This window comes from Cervus elaphus, chromosome 4, assembly GCF_910594005.1.
Source record: "Cervus elaphus chromosome 4, mCerEla1.1, whole genome shotgun sequence".
Taxonomy (NCBI): domain Eukaryota; kingdom Metazoa; phylum Chordata; class Mammalia; order Artiodactyla; family Cervidae; genus Cervus; species Cervus elaphus.
The window spans coordinates 17,050,260-17,073,549 of NC_057818.1; the positions used below are offsets into that span (position 1 = coordinate 17,050,260).

Consider the following 23,290-nt stretch of genomic DNA (forward strand, 5'->3'; position numbering starts at 1 on the left):
CCTGGTTCCCTCTTCCCAGGTCCTCTGCTGGCTAGAAAGATAAACTGTCCTCAGTTTTCAGTCTCCTGATATGTTTTGAGTTCCGAGTGACTAAGAGGAAAAAAAAAACAGAAACTATGGGGATTTCCTCCATACTCTCTAGACATCACCACATCTTCTCCTAAATTCCACCAGTTAGGACATGGGGTTTCTCTTGGGGTTTTAGTTGTTACTATAGCTGCTGTGACTGGTGCTAACCTTGGGCAGTTAGCAAGGGGAAAAAAACAAATCAACCAGGGACACCCCATGCAGTTTGTAGGGGCCCCTCTCTTAGTGTTCTGGCTAGTGAACCTATCAGTTCTACAAACAGAAAGAAAAAAACCCACAACAAACTACTGACTCTCACCCCCTTTTGGGATTAGTATTCAAGTTTTGAATACTTCCCTTCCAACCCACCTTCTAATGGTTACTTTTCAGCATCCTTATGCAATTGCTTTCTGTATTCTATCTAGTTTTCCATTATATTAAGATCAATAAGCTACAGTAGGATTACAATATCTTGGCTGGTTCTAGAAGTCACTTATTTTAGGGGAGTAAAATCGATAAATTTTACCTTTATGGTTTGTACTTTGTGTCTTCTCTGTTTTTAATAAACTGCTTCCCAACCAAATGTCACAAAATTATACTCCTATATTTTCTTCTAGAAGTTTTAGTTGTAACATTTATGCCAAGTGCAAGACAGGTTATCTCACATCAATAGTCAATTGTTCTAACATCAATTATTAAGTGTTTTCTTTTGATCTACCATGCTATAATATTATATACTAAGCTTCCATACATATGAGGTCCTATGTTTTGATACTTTTTTCAGTTTTATCAGTTTGCATGCCCCAGTGATAAATGCATTCCATCCAACCACCACAAAATTATCTCAAAGGATAAGTACTCTCACTTTGTTTTTATTCAAAATTGTCATGGTTCTTCTGGACCCTTTCCTCTTTATATGAATTTCAGAATTAGCTTGCCAAGTTCCCCAGAAAGCCCTATGGGGATTTGGATTGTAATTTTAAATTGATAGATTAATTTGGGAATAAACATTTCCATCTTCTCATACATGAAAATGGTGTATGTCTCTCTGATTTTCGCCGTTTCTGTAGGTCTTCTTTTCTGTGTTTCAATATAACTTGAAAAACTACTTTCTGGTACTTTATGATTTTGTGTTTTATTTTCAAATTACTTTTGGAAAGCAATTTATTTTTATAATTGATGAACTTTTTTCCTCTCATTTTGCCACGTTGTTGTTCAGTCACTAAGTCATGTCCGACTCTTTGTGATCCCATGGCCTAGAGCACACCAGGCTCCTCTGTCCTTCACTATCTTGGAGTTTGCTCAAATTCACATCCATTGAGTCTGTGACGCATCTCAACCTCTGCCGTCCCTTCTCCTTTTGCCTTCAATCTTCCCCAGCATCAGAAGCTTTTCCAATGAGCTGGCTCTTCATATCAAGTGGCCAAAGTATTGGAGCTTGAGCATCAGTCTGTCCAATGAATATTCAAGGTTGACTTTCTTTAGGATTGACTAGTTTCATCTCCCTGCAGTCCAAGGGACTCTCAAGTCTTCTCCAGCACTGTAATTTGAAAGCATCAATTCTTTGCCCTCAGCCTTCTTTATGGTCCAACTCTCACATCCGTACATGACTAATGGAAAAATCATAGCTTTGACGATATGGACCTTTGTTGGCAGAGTGGTGTCTCTGCTTTTTTAGGTCTGTCATAGCTTTCCTTCCAAGGAGCAAGCATCTTTTAATTTCATGGCTGCAGTCACCATCCACAGTGGAGGACAAGAAAATAAAATCTGTCACGGCATTCATTTGTTGCACTGACCTCTACCAAATAAAGTACTGGCAATAGACATAAGCTTAAAGAAAATGATTTTAAGGTTTCACCATTAATTATGATGCTTGCTTCAGGATTTTAGAAGATATTTTTCATCATGCTGAAGATATATCCTATGTTGGACTTACTGATTTTCATTTATTAATAGATTTTAAGTTTGATTTTTTTTGCATCTATTGATATATGTGGATTTATCTCCTTTAATGTGTCAATATGGTAAACCATATCATTTGGTTTTCTATTTTCTCATAGTAAGCTGTCCACAAATGTCAAAGGTAAGCCTATCTTTGGTCAAGTTTTCTAAAAAATACTTGTTAGGTTTAGTTTATTGCTGCTTAGTCTTTTGGGTCTTTTTCTCTCTCCTTCATTTGACAAATAATTCTCTGTTTTAAAATTCTCTCATGCTATCTATTTAGTTTTGATAAAACAGGCTGGGGAAAGTTCTTTCTTCTTCAGTTTTCTAAAACAGTTTATATACCATGTTCCTGAAATACTTGGTAAAACCTAATTTGGCCAGTTTTTCTGTTACCATATTTTAAGTATTAGCTTGGTACAAAAGTAATTGAGTTTTTGGATTGTGAATTTTAAATTATTATAACTAGATTCAAACACATTTTTATTAGTCAAAATAGGAACCATTATAATCAACACATTTTTGCCAACAAGATATAAGTTTGTTTCTTCCTGTAGCATAAAAATCCATGCTGCAGGATTCAACACTCTCGGAAAGCATTTTCTGCATCCTGCTGGTTATGGAAGTGTTTTCCCTGCAGAAAGTTGTCAAGACGCTTGAAAAAGTGGCAGTACATTGGCTAGAGGTCAGGTGACTATGCCAGATGAGGCAAAACTTCTAATTCATTCAACTTTTGAAGCACTGGATGTGCGACATGTAGTCAGAGTCAGATATTATGGAGAAAAACGAGGCTCATTTAATTTTTATGTTTTTACGTTATGAAAGTATGATAACACATTTACAGCAGACTTGGAAAATACAGAACAAGATTACATATAGTTCCACTATATATGAGAATTGACCCATTCTGTTGACCAAGGCCAGCTGCAGGCGTTGAGGTTTTTGGTGCCTCTCATTGACTTGCTGAGCATACTTCTCAGATGGATTGCTTTTGCCAGGATTCAGAAAGCTGTAGTGGATCAGACTGGCAGACCACCAAACAGTGACCATGACCTTTTTTGGGTGCAGGTTTGACTTTGGGAAGTGCTTTGGAGCTTCTTCTTGGTCCAGTCACTGAGCTGGTCGTTGCTGGTTGTCATATACAATCCAACTGAGAAATGGTTTGCTGTTATTGAGTACCATAAGAGAAAACAAAATTCTTTTGATTTGTGGTTAGCTCATGAGATATCATGGAGAAGGAAATGGCAACCTACTCCAGTATTCTTGCCTGGAGAATCCCAGGGACGGAGGAGCCTGGTTGGCTGCCTTCTATGGGGCTGCAGAGAGTCAGACACGACTGAAGGGACTTAGCAGCAGCAGCATGAGATATCAACTTATCAAGCTTTTCCACCTTTCTAACTTGCATCAAATGCCAAATGACCACAGAATGGCTGACGTTGAGTTCTTGGGCAACTTCTTGTGTAGTTCTAAGAGGATCAGCTTCGATGATGGCTCTCATCTGATTGTTATCAGCTTCTGATGGCTGGCCTCTATGGTCATCTCCAAGGCTCTTGTCTCCTTTGCGAAACTTCCTGAACTACCACTGCACTGTACGTTCATTAGTAGTTCCTGGGCCAGATGCACTGTTGATGTTGAGAATTGTCTTTTTGGCCCATTTGAACTCGAATAAGAAAATTGCTAAAAAATGCTTTTTGTCTAACATCATTTCTACAGTTTAAAATAAATATAAACAGCAAGTAATAGTCATTATCAAAAAAATAAAGTGAGAAATGCATATTAAAATGATTATAATACAACATTTATTTAAGAATGCACTCCAATCTCAAATGGCAAAGTTCAACACTGCAAAGCCATAATTACTTTTGTATCAACCTAATACAAAATCAATTTTGTCAATTTGTTAAGAGCTTATTTAGGTTTTTTATTTCTTTGACTTTGATAAATTATATATATGTAAACATGTATGTATACACATACATTATATATTTCAGTAAACTGTTCACTTAGGCTGTTCACAAATGTATTAGCAAAGAACAATCTAAAGTACTTCAATTATGGAAAATTTCAAACATACAAAAGCAGACAATAGTATCATAAACTCATTTTACCCATTCTCTAACTTTAGCTTTATCTTCCCTGATAGCTCAGTTGGTAAAGAATCCGCCTGCAACACAGGAAATCCCGGTTTGATTCCAGGGTCGGGAAGATCCCCTGGAGAAGGGATGGGCTACCCACTCCAGTATGCTTGTGCTTTCCTGGTGGCTCAGCTGGTAAAGAATCTGCCTGTAATGTGGGAGACCTGGGATCGATCCTTGGGTTGGGAAGATCCCCTGGAGAAGGTAAAGGCTACCCACTCCAGTATTCTGGCCTGGAGAATTCCATGGACTACATAATCCATGGGGCCGCAGAGTCGGACATGACTAAGCAACTTTCACATTCACTCCCTTCACACTTTCACTTCTGCCTCTCACATATTATTCTGAGACAAATACTAGAGATATCATTTTATGTGATTAGTTTCATATGTAATGTTAAAGATGTTAAAAAATAACTTCATACTATTACTAACCAAACAAATGAGCAATTTCTTAGTATCAAATTCTAGTGTTCAGACTTCTAATTGTTACTGCTCCTTGCCTTTTGTAGTCTGTTTGGATCCAAACTCATCTGACTCATACTTTTTTAATCTGCATGCTCCCCTGCTGGTTTTCTTTTTCCCTTTGCAATTTATTGAGGAAATGCTACTCTTTGTTGTTCTTCAGCAAGTATTCTTCATCGTTTGTCTTACAATGTTTTCTTTTTTATCTCAGCTATAGTTGAGTGAATGACCTTTCCCACTTCTAATATTGTCTTTTTTCTACATTAATCTTGCCAGAAGTATGCTTGTTGCTATTATTTTTTAAACAAAAGGCTAGCTTTTGGTTTTGTTGAGTCTTCCTTTTTATAAATTTTGAAGTTCATTTATCTCTGCTCTTCTATTATTATCCTTTCTTTGGATTCTTCAGTCATTCTTTTAGCTTCTTTAGCTGAATTTTAGCTCATTAAGTTTAAATCTTTTTCTTCTTCTAAAATTAGTATTTATGATCTCAAGTTCCCTAAAGTACATTCAGGGATATCTTGTAAGTTACAATATGTAGTATTTTCACTATTGCTAAATATTTTTTTAATAAATGTGTTAAAATTTTCATCCTGATTTCCTCTGTGATGTATCAATTAGTAGATGATATATTATTTCTAAACATTTTTTAAAAAATTGAAGTTTAGTTGACTTACAGTGTTAATTTCCACTGTACAGCAAAATTATTCAGTTATATACATATATAGGCATGTGTGTATGTGTATATATACACATTTAAAGATACTGTTTTCCAAAATGGTTTAACTCAACTATATCTATTGAATATAGTTCCTTGTGCTATATAGTAGGACTTTGTTGTTTACCCATTCTATATGTAATAGTTTGCATGTGTTAACCCCAAACTCCCACTCCATCTCCTCCCCACCGTCCCTCCTCCTAGGCAATCAAACGTCTGTTCTCCACGTCTGTAAGTCTGTTTCTGTTTTGCAGGCAGGTTCATTTGGGTCCTATTTTATATTCCACATGTAAGTATATCCTATGGTGTTTGTCTTTCTTTTTCGGATTTACTTCACTTAGTATGATAATAGCTAGTTCCATTCATGTTGCTGCAAATGGCATTATTTTGTTCTTTTTTATGGCTGAGTAGTATTCCATTGCATACATGTAACACATCTTTATCCTTTCAACTATCAATGAATATTTACATTGTTTCCATGTCTTGGCTACTGTAAATAGTGCTGCTAGGAACACAGGAAGGCACTACTTATCTGGATATATGCCCAGGAGTGCAACTCCTGGATCACATGGTAATTCTATTTTTAGTTTTTTGAGGAACCTCTGTACTGTTTTCCATAGTGGTTGCACCAACTTACATTCCCACCAACAGTGTAGGAGGGTTCCCTTTTTTCCACACCCTCATTAGTATATGCTATTTGTAGACTTTTTAATGATGGCCATTCTGACCAGCGTGAGGTGGTACCTTATTGTAGTTTTTATTTGCATTTCTCTAGTAATTAGCAATGTTGAGCACTTTTTCACATGCTTACAGGCCATCTATTTTTTTCTTTGGAGAAAGTCTATACAGGTTTTCTGCCCATTTTTCGCTTGGGTTGTTTTTTTGTTGAGTTGTATGAGCTGTTCGAGTATTTTGGAAATTAAGCCCTTGTCAGTGCATTATTTGCAAATATTTTCTCTCACTCAATAGCTTGTCTTTTCATTTTGTTTATAGTTTCCTCGGCTGTGCAAAAGCTTGTAAGTTTGATTAGGTCCCATTTGCTTATTTTAATTATATTGCCATGGGAGACTGACCTAAGAAAACATTGGTACAATTCATGTCAGAGAATGCTTGCCTATGTTTTCTTCCAAGAGTTTCAAAGTTTAAGTCTCTAAGCCATTTTGAGTTTATTTTTGTATATGTATGGTATGAACATGCGTTCTAACTTCACTGATCTATAAGCAACTATCCAACTTTACTAGTACCATATGGAGTTTTAAAGTTATCTTTTGGTTTCTGGTTGCTAATTTAATTATACTTTCGTCAGAGAATGCTCTGTATGATACCAAGCACTGGTGTGTATGTCAGAATTCCTTTTTCCATCCAGTGTATGGATCAGTTTCCATAAATGTTTCACGCCTGCCTGTGGAGAATGCAAAATCTCTGAATGTTGGGAGTTAGAATACCATGTTCCATTCCGCACACTGGGTTTTTTAAACCTAAGCCTTGACATTTTTTTTTGCATGCTTGATTAAATTATTGAAAGGTTAAAAGATTTACACATTATAACTGTGGATTTGTCACAATTTTCCCTTGACAACTGTCAATTCATGTTTTGTATATTTTGAGGCTATATTAATTCATAAAATTTAAAATATATCTCATATATTTAAAATTATGAGTTCGTAACCATCTTGATTTCAATTTGAGTAGTTATACTAGCTCTTTTAATATTTATTTCTCTGCTGTTTTTGTATTTTCAAAATTCTCTGTAGTTAACCTAAAACAGATACATTTGGAATTTAACTGTAGCACTTGGTTTGATTACTATTTTTGCCCCCAGATACCTTAATTTTGCCCTAATTCTTGAATGACAGTTTAGTTGGACATGGAATGTTTGAATTTTAGATTGCTGGTTAATTTTTTCCCATAGCACTTTGAAGATGTTATTCTATTGCTTGCTGGCTTCTATTTTGCTATTGGTTATTCCTTTGCTATTCTTTCTCGGCAATTTCTTCTCTCTCTAGTGGCTTGGAGACATTTGTGTTGTCTGTGATGCTGATTGAAACTCAGGGTCAATTAAGACTTTTTTCCCTTGCTTTGAGAATTACTATATGTCAATGCCTCTTGTTATTTCTTGGGATTTTCTTAATAAATTGCCACTGTCTCCCATCCTCAAGCTACTTTCTGGGTAATTTTCTCAAATCTCTCTCTCAATACTATACTTTTTACTTGAGGAAGATTGATGTGGTTATTTTTAAAGTTTACTTGGTATTTTTCTTTCTCATATTTTGATAACTACTTGTTGGATATAAAAAACACTTCAGATATTGGGGATCTAAGAAACTTCCTGCTATTTTGTGTGCTAGCTCAACTTGCAGTGGGTTGTTCACCTACATGCTGTCTAATTTTGGTGTCTATTGTTTTATCTATGGCAATCTTGTAGCCTACATGGCTATTTGTATTTATCTGTGCCAGATGCGTCAAAAGGTGTAATAAGCCCAGGACCATTTTCTTCATTTTGGGGCTAAGTGATTCCTGGGCTGAACATGGAACATAAATTTATACCCCAAACTAATAAATTCAGGTTTCTAGGTATCAACTGTTAGGGGAGACCTCAGCCTCACCCCCATCCTGAGACTGAGCCCAGAAAGATAAGCTTCTTTTGTTACAACTTGTGCTCATGGAAGAGTTTTTTTTTTTTTTTTTTTTTTTTACCATTTCAAGGCAATCATCTCCCTTTGTGGGTTCCAGCTTTATGTGATGAACCTCGCAAAGGCCACATGAACCCTAAGCCTTTTATTTGTCTCAGTGTGGGTAATATCACGCTCCTGGCATGTTCACCCAAGTAGTCACAGGTTACTGATATCAGTAAGGGGCATGTGTACCATCAATTCCAAGTTTTTAGCTTATTGCTCTGGTTTATAGTTCTTGCACTTATGGTTCATAAGAATTTTCTTTTAAGGGGATTATCTAAGCTTTAAAAAGGATGTCTATTATATATTATTCAATGTTTCTAGGTGTTTTGTAACAGGTAGGTTTTCAGGTTATCTAATCCATCACATTATCAGAAACTTTAAATTTGATTTTTGTTAATTCTTTAAAGGTTTGTTCTCTTACCCTCTTTTTTTCCTCTTTTTACATATATATATACATATATATATATATACACACACACACACACACACAAAATAAATACAATTTTAACTGTTACTATTCCCAGAGGTAGAAATTAAAAGCAAAAGCAGGAGTAGTTAGGAACCAGTCTCAATCTGTCAGCTATGTAAAAGCATCCTTCCCTGTGGTACTTTCCACTAAAAATTCTACATGATTAGCAGAGGACAGCATGATAAGAACACAGAACTAAGATAATATATTTGTGCTTTGGTTTTGACACTGTTATAACCAACACTGAGACCTCTGACAAGACACTTCAACCTCTTATGGCCTGTTTTACCTGTTCATGAAGATGTTTATGAATCTATGATCACACTGATCAATACCTGTACTGTCTGGTTAGGAATACACAGATTTTAAGAATCTTAAAATAAGAATATTAATGTATGTGTAAATTCCTAAAGTTTGTATTGTAATTTATTTAACTACAACAATGCTGATGTTAGATGCTCAATAATGTGACTGAAATAAAATTTTAAAAAAGTTGCAACATCAGTTTAACTAACCAGTAAATATCTGCATGAACCAAATAACACAGTGTACAAACCACATCTTATTACGTTATTCTCAGAAGTGATTGCGTACTTCATACTACCTTTGCTTTTGGAGTGGCTTTAATCGTCCATATGCAGTCAACTGCTTGGCCGGGTTTTGTCTTTTCCTCTTGTTCTACCTGACTAGAACGCACTATTCCATCAGCTCCTGACAGCTCAAACTGGCAATCTAGAAAGAACAGATGAATGATGTTCAAAGGAAAATAAAGACTAATCAAAGATGCCATGAGAAAAAAAAAGAGGTAATATACTAAACCTGGGATGGGGTTTAAAATACCTCCTAGGTAAGTAAAGTCTGGATCTGTAACAGAGAAAAGAAGAAAGTGATTGGCACTGAGATATTTTAGAGTTAATTTAAGGCTTATGTCTTATGTTATATCTAATGCTGCATTTAATAACAAAGCAAGAGAAAGCTTTCATTGGTGTATACTACAAAGCACTGCTCACTTGTAGGATTGATGTTTTTAAAAATGATAATGCTTATATTTTTGATCATATTGTGAATTAATAACTTATTTATGCTACCTGAAAACTCACAACTCTTTCTCAACTGCAGTAGCTAGTAGTAAGATATAGACTACAATGAAATATTATCCAGTCTTAAAAAGGAATGAAATTCTGACATATGCTATATAACATGGATGAGTCTTGAAACATTATGCTAAGTAAAATAAGTCAGACAGTTAAGGACAGTGTAAGACTGAATTTACTGAGGTCCCTAGATTAGTCAAATTAATAGAGATTGTTTTCACAGGGTTGTAGGGATAGGGGAATTGGAGTTAAGTATTTCATGGGGACAGAATTTCAGCTTGGGAAGACAAAACAGTTTTGGAGATGGACAGTGACTATGGTTGCACAACACTGTATATGTACTCAACGCCACTGACTTGTACATTTAACAGGGTTAAAATAGTGAATTTTACATTACACATAATTTACTCCCCCTCACCATAGTAGTAGCTGTGTATGCGTGCACTCAGTTATGTCCAGCTCTCTGTGACCCCATAGGCTGTAGCCCGGGCTTCCCTGGTAACTCAGGGAACCAGGCAGGCCTGATACCTACTCCACTGATATCCCCACTGATATCCTCGGGCTTCCCTGGTGGCTCAGACAGTCAAGAATCAGCCTGCAATGCAGGAGACCTGGGTTCAACCCCTGCTTTGGGAAGATCCCCTGTAGGAGGGCATGGCAGCCCAACCCAGTATTCTTGCCTGGAAAATCCCCATGGACAGAGGAGCCTGGTGGGCTACAGTTCATGGGGTCACAGAGTTGGACAGGACTGAGTGACTAAGCTACAGGCTGTAGCCCACCAGGTTCGTCTGTCTTGCCTGGAATTTTCCAGGCAAGAATATTGGAATGGGTTGCAATTTCCTATTCCAGGGGATCTTCCTGACCCAGGGATCGAACCCGTGTCTCTTGCATTGGCAGGCAGATTCTTAACCACTGAACCACCTGGGAAGCCAACTGTAGTAGCTTAATGAGCTGTATTTTCACAATGGCAGTAAAAAGAAAGATGACTAAATGATATATAGGATATTCTGCCCTGTAAAATAGTTCACAGAAAGTTGACAACCAATACTTTGTATTAAAACAACTGATTTGATTAAATTGGCCAGGTATTTGATTTTTAAGAACTAAATCAATTAACTGAATTGATACTTCAGCACCAAAAATACATTACATAAAAAAGTCTTACATAGAGTCAGGTTTTTGCAAATACGTTTAGACTACCTGAAAGAAAAAAGGTACCTTAATCATTTGAACAATGCTTTTAAAAATAAATGAAAAAAAAAAAATTCAATTTAAGCATCTGATCTAAAAAAAAATATATTAAAAAACAAAGTCAGGCAACTTTATATGTAAAGATTCTTGGAAGAAAAGCAGCTCTTTTTCTATTATATGTATCATGAGAGCAACTTTATATGGTTTATGGTTAAAATATAGACACATTAAAATAAAAATAAAATGTTTAAGTTCTAGACTAATTACCTTACATTTGCATTTTACAGTACTTCAGAGTTTCTACATACCTTATGTTTAATATTATGCTAATAACAACAACATCAAGATCATGTAATATTCTATTTTATAGATGAGCAAACTGAATCAGAGAGAGATGATGACTGTTTTAGATAATATAATGGCAAAATCAGGACTAAACTCTAAATCTCTAGACAATTTTTCTTTCTCTATCATGTTACTTTTATAACGTGGGTGAGGATGCCACAATCTTACTACTAAAGGAAAAAAAAGGTCAAAATAAACAGGCAATTCATAAGTAGCTAAATCATGGCTGTCTAGTTATTTAAGCCATATTTATAAAATAATTTTGTCCAGGGATTTGTAAATGTGGATGAAACCTCCTAGTGATGAGAAACTAGTATCTTTTAAATACATGAAATTCTCTGAGCTACTGGTGGTATTTGTTGAGGCAGAGGCTCATAATGGGTTCCTACTTCCTGGAAGTAACTGGAATAACTCTGAAAATTTTAGTGCAATAATGACAATATCCCTAGAATTCTTGCCTACATGTGAAGTTCTGATTCACTTGCCAGATAGTTGCTATGAATTTTTTACTCTAATGCTGGTTAAGATTTAGATTTCTCTTTGACACATCTCTGCAAAATTGGTGAAGTGTTGTTACTTTCTTTTATTTAGGGAGGTTGGGTTTAGTTAAGTTAAAAAAGAAGAGTCTCTGTAATATATTCTAAATTAAGCTAAAATTTTTCCTACTTTTTTCAACATGTACTTTGATAATCATGATGAAAGTCAATGGTTAAGATTCCGTGCTTCCACTGCAGAGGACATGGGTTCAATCCCTGATCAGGAAGATTTTGCGTGCCATGCAGCATGGCAAAAAAAAAAAAAAGGAAATTAACAAGAATTAAGCAATCAGTTACATATAAAAAACTGTCAATTAAAATAGGTTTAAACAGGCTAATTAAAGATTCTAAAGATATTTTAGACTTGTAATTTTTTCATTCTGACAAGTTTATATATATATGTCTCCTATGTGAATTTTCAAATTAAGTTTTTTAGACACCTGTTTGTAATTTTAAAATTTATTTTTATTGTAGTAAAATATAATATTTACCCTTTCATCCATTTTTAAGCATACAGTTCAGTGGCATTATATATATTCACAATGCTGTGCAAACATCACCACTCTCCATTTAAGGAAAAATTTAAAACAAATTTTAATATGATACAGCAAATTGCACTCCACGGTACTCAGCCAATTGAGTTAAAAACTTGTCCATACAAATGGCTGCATATGGATGTCTATAGTAGGTTTACCTGTGGATGCTAAAACCTGGAAGCAGCCAAGATATCCTTCTACACAATAAACAAACAGTGGTACATTCATACAATGAACAAACTGTGGTACATTCATACAATGAAGTATTATTCAGCACTAAAAAGAAAAGCTACCAAGCCATGAAAAAATAGGGAGGAACCTTAAACGAACATTCCTAAGTGAAAGAAGCCAGCCTGAAAAGGCTACACACTGTAGGCTACGTCATACCGCATGACATTCTGGAAAGGGCAAAACTATGGAGACAGTAAAACGATCACTGGTTGCCAGGGCTGGAGTGGGAGGGATGAATATGTGGGGCACACGGGATTTTTAGGGCAGCTGGAATACTCCATATGATACTGTATTGGTAGATACGTCCTTACATCACTCCATCTACCCAAACTCACAGAATGCATGACAGCAAGAGGGAACCCTAATGTAAAGTGCAGACTTGAGGTGACGGTGCTGTATCGCTGCAGGTTCATGAGTTGTACTACACTTGATCTTAGCCAAAAGGCCGAGAAGCGATAGGTTCGTGAGTTGTAACAAATGTACCCTGGGTGCTGGATGTTCATCTTGGGTTTTAGCGGTGGCTGTGTGTACGGGGGTGGTTAGAAGGTATACCCTAACTCTATAGTTGGCTGTGTGTACGGGGGTGGTTAGAAGGTATACCCTAACTCTATAGTTTCTACTCAGTTTGCTGTAAGCTTAAAATTCCTGAAAAAAAAAGTATAAATTTTACTTTCTGAAAGTGTTATCATTTTGACATTGAGAACTTAAATACTGAAGTGACACTTAAAACTAACAGGGGAAAAAAAGCTGAATATACTGTTCAGGAAAAAAAAAAAAAGACTGGTAACACAGTTGAAAGAATAGCATGACTTCTGTTATACAAAATAAACAAAATAAAAAGATAAAAACATCTGAAGTGATACATATTATTTATATTGGTTTTTTGTTTATAGGGTGATAGGTTATGATATTTTCATTTGGCTGTTCTAATTAAAAATTTTTTTTAAGTTAGTAAATTTCTTGCATGAAAACATAAATAAAAAGATTACATGATTCTCACATTAAGTTACTTTTCATCTTGCTAAGTCTGTGAGTTCTTTGAGGACAGGAGTAATAACTAGTGTATCTTCGGGCTTCTGCATTAGGGACATGCTTACGTTTACAGTGGACAGGCTCTGAGGACTTACAAAGCGTTTCCACATAACTGCGGTAGGTAAGATGGAGACCCTCTCCCACCACCCAAATCTATGTCCACATCACAACGGTCACAACCTATGACTATTACCCTATAATGTTAAAAGGTTACCTTATTACCTTATAAGGTTACAAAAAGTGAATATGACATTCTAAGGCAAAGGATGTGATTAAGCTAAGCATTCTGAGAAGATCGGGGGTGGGGGAGGCTGTGAAGATGGAGGTAGAGATCAGGGTGATGAGGCCACAAGTGCAGGAATGCTGGGGCAGCCGCCAAAGAAGAGGCTAGGAAAGGATTCTCCCCTAGAGTTCCTAGGGGGAAGTGACCCTGCTGGATGCTGGCCTCCAGAACTCTGAGATAATAAATTACCATTGTTTTCAGCTGCCAAGTTTCCGGTAATTACTCACGGCAGCCTCATGAAGGTATTCCTACCTTACCAACAGCAATGCTCAGGCACAAGTCCTGCTTAATGCTAAATTTTATAGCTAGTAGGTGGCACAGAAAGGATTCAAACCCAGATCTTTTGCCTCTAAGTACAGAGCACTATTCTTTCTACTGTTCAGTATTTTCTAGGGACTGTTTATTCAAATGAGTGTTTAATTCAACCATTCCAAAGGGAAAAAACCTGCCAGAATAATTTTTGGTAGAAATCATGAAAAGACAATTTGTTGAATTATTTTTAAAATCTATTTATTGTGATGTCTTTGGCCTTGATATACGCTATAAAACTTAAAGAAATCTAAGAAATAATGTAACACCATATATGACATGCCTCAAAATTCAAGTGTTACAGCTCTATTTCTAATTTTTTAAAATATTTATTCATGGGCTGATTTCCCTTTGACTTTGGCAATTTCTTTAAAACCTTTATTTGATAAACTTGACTGGATTTTCTGTTTTCTAGTCTTAAGATTCTAAAACCAGAGTCAGACCTCGCTACTAAAACAATAACTTATTTACCTGGGATAAATGAATATTTTGCTCGAAATCCCAGTCCTTCAAGTTCTTCATCAGAACTGAACTTAATCCACATGAATCTCCCTGTTGATCTAATTAATGGAGGGCTTTTCACACCACAGTAACGATCTATAAGTGGAGAGAAACCAAATGGCCCATCTCGAATTTCCAAGTGATCAAACCGACATTCAAATGATGGTTCTATATAATAATGTTCATCAAAGGTCAATTCTATTCTTTGACGTGGAGCAGCTAGAAAAAAAGATTAAGTAAATCAGGGCAAGTGAACAAGAAAAAGTAAAAATGTCCTGACACAGTGAGAAAAGCACAACTGCTCTGTTACTATTTTACAGATGAGGATCATACTGAAAGTTATTATATATAAAATTCATAATGACTGTTACATTGTATGTTAATAATAATGCTATCTGTAGAATTACAGTAATCTTTCCCTTTGGCATATGCTATATATTAAATTAGTTAAATGTAGCAGAATGCTCAAAATTAAAAGAGTTGAGAAGCTAATGCTTAATTCATGAGATACAATGTACCACGATGGAACAGAAAAACAGAAGAAATGAAAGAAACATAATGTAACTATGGACATAAATTTGCATAAAGCCTAATAAGAGATGTCAGTAAGTTTAAGTTTCTTATCAGAGAAGTTTCCCATATATACTGATGCATCTAGTTAAATATATTTTAGGAGATTAAAAATTCTTATAAAACTTCAACCATTATTTTGTTAATGTTGGCAGTATTAAGAAATATCTATAATGACTAGGATTTAATTAAAATACATATTTAAATTTTGTTCAAACTGGTTTAAAAAGAGCATTTAACCAGTTATTTAGTTTTACAAAAAAAGTTAACATTCATCCAATGAAAGATAGAAATTGGTCAAATACCTTCCAAAATGTAGATACATTCCTTATTTGGTGGATATGAGTCAGGATAATTTGGTGAAGCAAAATGACCTCCATTGCTGGTTCGAACCCAAATGCCACACTGGGTTGCAGGAACGTGCTTCATTCCAATATTCTGTCCATCTTAAGGAAAATTTAAAACATTAGTTATGGTTTCCTCTACAACTTCCCCAAACAACTGCCCACTGAGTTACACACACACAATTTTTAAGAACCATTGTCAAATTTAGCATAACAGAATGAACACAGCAGAAGCATTCGCTCTAGAGGACAAATCTGCCATGTAAAAGAACAGGGAAGTAAAATGCTTAGATTTTACAAGGGCAAAAACATGTAGGAGAATCTGATAAATTAGTAAAACTCTATAAAATTCAACTCTGACACAAAAATAAAAGAATTCCAGGAGTTTATGTCAGGTATGATACCTCCACATTTAGTTTAATTCAAAGTGAAATAACATTCAAAGATTGCAAAGGGATTTTATTTTAGTTAAAGGTTGTAGATTGAACACATGCATTTAGCTCTGCTCCTTCTTCAAAGTCCACTTAAACAGTAAATAATTTTTTTTAAGGGCATAAACCCATAAATACAAATAGATACATGCAATAATAACTACTGGCAGTAGTAGGTATCTCTAGAAGCGGGGGTGGAAGTGGTGAATTTGGGTATTTTTAAAAACATGAGACTCGGTAAAAGTCTCTGCAATCAGTTTGACTCCTAATACCCTCTCCCACTCCACAAATCCAGGTAGACGCTGCTCTATCACCACATCAAAAAATAATACTATTTCTTTGGAGAAAGTAAACAGGGTTGCTGGACCAGGGAACATCAGGCACAGCAGAGGGTGAAAACACCAACATGAAAACAGGGGGAAGCGGTGAATGCCGACATGCTGAACCACACTCCCCTGCTCCCCCGCCCCACTCAACTCCCCAAAGGCCTCTGGGTCAGATATAGGGCCTCTAAGCAGGAAATGGAATCTTAACCTTTTCTGGGGAAACTAATGAGCCCAAAGAAAAATATTCATAGGGGGATTCAGTCATTCACCAGGAAAGGCAGCAGTAAAACAGCCCTGTCTACACTTGCAGATGGTGATCAAGCAGAGCACCAGACATGTGAGGGAAGCCTCCGATATGAAAAACAGATTAAAAACAAACAAAAAAGCGACTCTGAAGAAGCAAAGGTTTTAGAATATTAAAAAAAAAAAAAAAAAAAGCACTAAACCAAACTACCATTTAATCTTCTCAGAGAACAGGAGGGTAGCCGGCCTTTGAACAACACAGGTGTGAACCACGTGGGTGCAGTGTAAGTGTACAGTGCTCGCCTGTGGCTGGCTGCATGTGAGGACGCAGAACCTCAAATACGGAGGGCCGTCAGCAGTCACAGGCAGGTTTCTGACTAACCCTAAACTCCAACCCTAGCCTCTGCATTGTTCAAGGGTCAAATGTATACCTATAACACAAGAACACAGCATATTCTGAAAAAGAGATTATTTAGAAAACAAAAGAAAGTTTCTAAAAATAGAATTAAAAACAACAACTGTTTAGAGCAGAAGTGGTTCAGACTGTAAAGAATCTGCCTGCAGTGCAGGAAACCCAGGTTTGATCCCTGGGTGGGGAAGATTCTCCGGAAAAGGGAATGGCTACCCATTCCATTCCAGTATTCTTGCCTAGAGAATTCCATGGTGGACTACATACAGTCCATGGGGTCGCAAAGAGTCAGACACCACTGAGTGACTAACACTTTCACTTCCCATAAACTATGGCCTTGGACCAAATCTGGTCTGCTGCCTGTTACTGTAAAATCAAATTCAGTGGAATATATACATGCCCATTCATGCTTTTACCCTGCAGTTGCAGAGCTAAGTAGGTGCTCCTGTGACTATAATGGCCTGCAAAGCCTTAAACAATTACTATCTGGCCCTTTATAGAAAAAAAGTTTTCCAATTTTTGGTTTAGAAGTCTCAGTGAAGGCTACTGAGAAGAAAACAGTTAAATGAGAAATGGAAAAACAGAAAAGATTTTTTTTTTTTAAAAAGTAACCAAATAATAAGAATTCCTTAAAGACAGGAGAGAAAATGGAGAAAAGGGAATTTTAAAAATTAAACAAGAAAAAAGGGAAAGAAAAATTTCCTACAACCAAAGATAAAATTTTCAGATTGAAAAAGCCCAGTGGTAACTTGAATACATGTAACCAAAATTGTAAAAATACTGACATGGGTACTGCAGGTGCAAAGTTAAAAAGAACATTCATATGTAGCCGGGGGAGATGAGTAGGTGCAAGAAAGAGCTAATTTCTTATCTTCCATGGTGGGAAAATTATTATCTACTACTTCAAACTGAAATAACTGAGAATAACCATATACTTTGTTATTCAGAAATATGCAGGAAAATACCAAAAGAATCAGCTAAGAGAGTAGTTTGGTAGGCTAGTAGACTACCATGGAGAAGTGGGGTTTGGGAGGCTGGTAGACTGATTTTTCCTAATTATCTTTTTAGAATGCTTTAATTTTTGTCAGGTGTATGTATAACTTTGATGAAAATAAGTCGGGTTATTTAGGAAATGTACCAAACTCTGAAATAAAAATCTGGCTCAAAAATCATACTAGCTAATCCTCTTTCATAAACAATAACTGGAACATGTCCTCAGGGGTTTGAATAAGATATTGATGGAAATGTTTCATTTGTCTACACTGGAAAAAGGGATTTTTATTTTTTGCTTGGTGATAAAGCATGAATCTTATTTAATTTTTGGACATAATCCATAGTGTTCTAGGAGTCACTAGTTATGCCAATTTTTAAAATGTATCAGAGTAAGACTTTACACTGTAACAATTTACTCTAGTTAACTGCCGCTGAACCTGGCTGAATTAAAGCTGATAGACTGACAGAAAGCCTTAGGTCACTGAAACACCCCAGAGGGATTATGGAAATAGTACGCAGAAGTTGTAATCCTTCCAAAAAGCCATCCTACTGCTCTGAACACGTAGTAAATTAGCATTGTAAATTCTTTACCTTGGGTCTTTTGGGCCACAGCAATTCCTTCCACTACAAGTACTGTTACTAACAACACTAGAGAAATAAGAGAAGATAAGTTAAAAAGTTGATCTATATTAGATTTTACCAAGTTCATGAGAAAAATCAGATGACAAAAAAAAAAAACCGAACTAAAACCTATTTCTTACTAACATTCACACTCAGTACTATTAATTGTTATGTTCTGAGTTACTATTTGACAAGACAACCCAAGAAAAAACACAATTGATATCACACTCATTTATACAAGCACTAATAAGTACATTTTCAATTTATGATGAATGCAAAAATACATACCTTTTTTTCCTTGTACAACGAACTGTGCTGATCCCAATTATCCTATATTTACTGTACTCTACCTCCATAGACCTTACACGCATTATGGCTAGCTTTGCAATATATTATGCCAGTAAAAGTTCAATTAGATTATTTGACTTGTAACAACATTCATAATAAAGAGAAGGGGGCAGCAGTCTCCTAGAAATCAATTCTAGACGTTCTATAGCTGTGCTACTAGGCTGTGTTCTGCATTACAAAAGCTGGCACTTCTTAGAAAATGGAGCTTCTCCCCTCCCCCCACGTTTAACATTTCTGATCCCCAATGAATAATATATTGTTTTGTACATGTTTGTGTTTTGACGGTAACACGTTCTTTTTAATGGTGCACCGGTACCTTTCACTCTCTCAATGGAAACCACATTATCGGCCTCCTGTGTGAAATGGAATTTGTATTATTCATTCAGTCAGTCAGCAAGCATGTCAGAGCACCTCCTGGAGAGCAGGCACAGAGGATGCACAGATTAAGGCAGGAGAGACATAAAGCAAAACAGTTATAAGAGAATGGACTTCCAAGGAGTTAGGTGGATTTAGGTTTGGGGTTCAAATTTTGATTTCTACCAGCTGTGAGACCTTTTCAGCTCAGTTTACTTATTTGCAAAATGGGGACGCTGTATTAATAACACCAACCACACAGGTTGTTGTGAACATGAGATGAGATGATGATGATGTACATTGCACAGAGCCCTTTATATGTGCTAGGGCATTCTGCTAAACCATAGATATTAGGACAAACTTTCATCCTTAAGGAGTCAACCTATTGTCAAAGACAATCTACAAGGTGAAAAAGAATTTAGCAGGGATTACACAGAAAACAACGGAAGCAGAAAAGGGAACCATTTGTTCATTCTGCTGGGGCTTAAGAGGAACAGAGTGAGGAAAACTTTAGGGAAAAAAGGTCTATTCTAGTGAAACCTAATAGAACTTCTACCCAGGAGAGGGAGAAAGAAATAGCTTAGACAATGAAAACTTACCTAGGAAGTGTTTAGTGAATTCTGAGTAGGACAGAACAGTTAGCATGTGGAGGGGAAAAGGGATACATCAGGTTAGAAATAGTAGGATGAGGGTGTTCCCTCGCGGCGCAGTGGATGAGAATCCGCCTGCCAGTGCAGGAGACACGGGTTTGATTCCTGGCCAGGGAAGACTCCACACACGAGGCAACTAAGCCTGTGAGCCGCCACTACTGAGGCTGCCTTCTGCAACTACTGAAGCCTGCATGCCTACAGCCCGTGCTCCACAAGAAACCACGGCAACGAGAAGCCTGTGCCCTGAAATGGAGAGCGGCCGCAGCACGCTGCAACTAGAGAAAGTCCAAGCAGAGCAACAGAGACTCAGTGAAGGAAAAAACAAAAAAAAATATATGATGAGATCTGATTTTAAAAAGCCTTGAATGCCATGCTACAGAGTTTAAACCTTTGACTACAAGGAGAAATAACTGAGTTTTCTTTTTTTAAACTAGAGAGTGACATTATCACATTTGTGTTTCAGATCACTAATCTTGATGAGTGTGTGGAATCTAAATTTTTAAAAAGAGAGGTCATTTAGGAAGTAAAGATGCTAAGGTCTTGAAGCAGAGCAGTGGTAGTGCAAATGGGGAGCAGGAGAGATTTATGACATGATTATGACTCAGATGTAGTGTTACCTGCATTTAGTAACTTAAAGGATGTTTAGGGGTGACGGAGATGGAGGCACAGAAGAGACTGCTAGTGAAGGGACTGGCAGATGGTCAAGCCATTCTTCACTCAGTACCATGTACTAGGCATCTACTACTCAAAGTCACCAATGTGCAAACAGTTCTTGTGATCTTGTGCTGTTTACATCTTCTGATCTAATCACACATCTTCATCTTTGGTTTGCTGTATCCTTGTTGACCCCTGTTTCCTCTGTCAACTCTCAACAACTTTAATTACCCCTCCTTTTCTTTGGTTGCTAGTAGTATTGAAGATCTCATGCTAGGTAGGAACAATCCTTTCTCCAAACTCTTCACATCTTTGCACTGGCTCAGAGTTAGGGGAATAGACTTTTGAAACACTATTTAAAAAAAACAAAACACAAAACACAGAAGATTCCTGATCAAAAAGAAAAATCAGGGAATCCTCTAGTGGTCCAGTGGCTAGGATGCTGAGCCTCGTCCTCTGAGAGCCTGGGTTCAATCCCTGGTCTGGGAACTAAGATCCTGCAAGCAGTAAGAAAAGGCCAAAAAAAAGAAAAACAAACTAGAATAATAATAGATGTTTGACAATTCGGCAAATATCAAAACTGCATCAATGTATCTTGATAGAGGACACTATTACCCGATATATCATCTCAGATGACATACAACTGGTCAAAATTTTGTGCTCATTGTACCTTTCCTCCTGATTCACAGGCATAACAATTTACCAGTTTTCACAGTTGTAATTCATAGTATGTAAGTAATACAAAGTCAGGCAGAAAGGGAAAGTAAGAAATCAATAAATCGAAACCAGGGGAACAGTAAAACTATGGCAAAAAGATGAATTGTGCCTGGAAAATTATACTATATAATGACTAAAAAAACCACGTCTTTTTAAAACATGATTTAGGTAATTTGCACACAATATACAACTGAGGTAGAAAAATCATATTAAAAATAAATTAGACCAAATAACCTTGTTATTCCTGCTACTTTATATAGGGGGTTGCTCATAGCCCCCTCCCCAAATGTTACTACTCACAACTCAATCAATCAAGTGAACCATGCCACTGAATAAAAGGGATGAATAAGGCAAGTTTGAACAATTGGGGACAGAAATATATCGTGGTAGCTGTGGTGATACAGTTGTAATGATTAATCATTCTAAATTCTGTATCATAACAAACATAGTTTTCCCCCAGTAGTACAATAGGATCTTTGCAAGCTGCTTGCTATAATCAGGCTGAGATATTAAAACAAACCCCACCGATGCCAAACACTGGAATCATCCGGTACGTGAAGCAGTGATGTTGTGCTCTGTTCTGTCCTTAGCCCTGATCTGTGTGTCACTTGTTCCCTTCTTTCTCTTACCAAAGGGTCAATAATTTCCCAAATCCAGAAAGATTTCACACTTTGAATTCAAAAACAACATACCCAGGAAGGCACTAATTCTTTAAAGCAGAAATCCATGCCAAAAAAAAGAAAAGAAATTCATGCCAAAATAAAGATTCTAAACTCCACAACCCCAAAGTTTAGTTACGCAGAGAATTGCTTGCCATCTCATGTTTGAAAAAAGTAGTACCCACCAGGTATGTTTTCACCTCTGATTTTGGAGTTTAGCGTAGGGTACTATACAGATCTGACTTAAACATGAAGGCCTAAATGATAAAGACAACTGCTCTTCAAGGTATTAAATAAAACCCTCCAAGCTACTTCTCTTAACCCTGAATCATTGTTATTAGCATTCCACCTGCAGTCTTGTCTCCAGACCTTCCAGTTTAAGGCTGTACTTTTCAGTCAAGTAAAAATCAAGGTCAGGTTTATTCTTTTCACTGTTACTTAACAGTGGCAACTCTGGCCAATACAATAAATACTGGAAAGGAGGCAAAACTATTATAGACAATGTTATTTTAAAACCCACAAGTCCCAAGAGAATTACCAGGAAAATTATTACACCTATTAAGGGAAGGGCGTAAGACTAAAATAAATTAAACAAGTAAGTAAATAAATGTAATACAATAGAGAAGTAATACATTTTGAATAATGAAACAATGTAAAGGTAACAGTTCGTCCCAGTAAGTCATATAATATTTAATGATGTTTTAATAAAAATCTTCACTTTTTTCTGGATACTTAAAATGCTTCTGATGGTCATCTTAAAGACTTTTCCATATTGGCCAAGGAAAATATTAAAAAATTCATAAAAATAACATGCTTAAAATAATAATGCATAAAAATAATAAAGCTACAAGAATTGTAAAATGTAGCAATGGTGGAGAAAGAAACTGGTATCTGTCAACAAACATTACTAGCATTCACTGCATTACAGGTAGCTGAGTCAGTCCCTGGAACTACAATGAAACAAAAACACATGGTCCTTATTCTCAATGGGCTTTTAGGTTATAAAATGGAAGAAAAGAAAAAAGCTCAGAAACAGACATGTATATCCCAGAATTTATTACGATTTATATAATATTTGAAATACTTGGTGAGAGGGCAGTTTTAATTAATGGTTCTGGGATAACTTGTCAATTATTTGGAAAAAAGTAGATCCCCTTTTCAAGCTAAATAGAAAAATTAATAGCAGAATGAAAAAAGGTGAATTCATACTTTTGGGTAGGGAACAACTTCATTCACAAAAGACTGAAACATAAAAAGTACAAATAAATGGGAAAAAAAGATTATGCCACTAGAGAAAAGAGCCAAAAAAAAAAAAAAACCAATGGAGAAATTCAGCCTTACTAATATAAAAAATACAGATTCTAGTATTGGTCAGGATATAGGAAACTGACTTATGTTGTCACTGTAAGTCAGTAAAGTGTAAAGTGTCACAGCTTTGAGGAGGT

At 36.1% G+C, this 23,290-nt stretch overlaps 1 protein-coding gene across 3 annotated transcripts in view; it reads right to left on the reverse strand.

The window, feature by feature from the left end:
- Positions 1-23,290, reverse strand: part of NETO2 (neuropilin and tolloid like 2) — a 71,061-nt gene that overhangs the window by 42,150 nt on the left and 5,621 nt on the right. Inside the window, exons 2-6 of one of the 3 annotated variants that reach the window (XM_043898380.1) lie at positions 18,434-18,490; positions 15,402-15,542; positions 14,497-14,622; positions 9,288-9,332; positions 9,073-9,200 (exon numbers count right to left, since the gene is read on the reverse strand). In XM_043898380.1, coding sequence (XP_043754315.1) covers positions 9,073-9,200; positions 9,288-9,332; positions 14,497-14,622; positions 15,402-15,542; positions 18,434-18,490 — 497 coding nt within the window. Of the gene's footprint in view, positions 1-9,072; positions 9,201-9,287; positions 9,333-14,496; positions 14,746-15,401; positions 15,543-18,433; positions 18,491-23,290 lie in introns of all 3 variants that reach the window. The other 2 variants (XM_043898379.1, XM_043898378.1) reach the window with 2 other exon arrangements.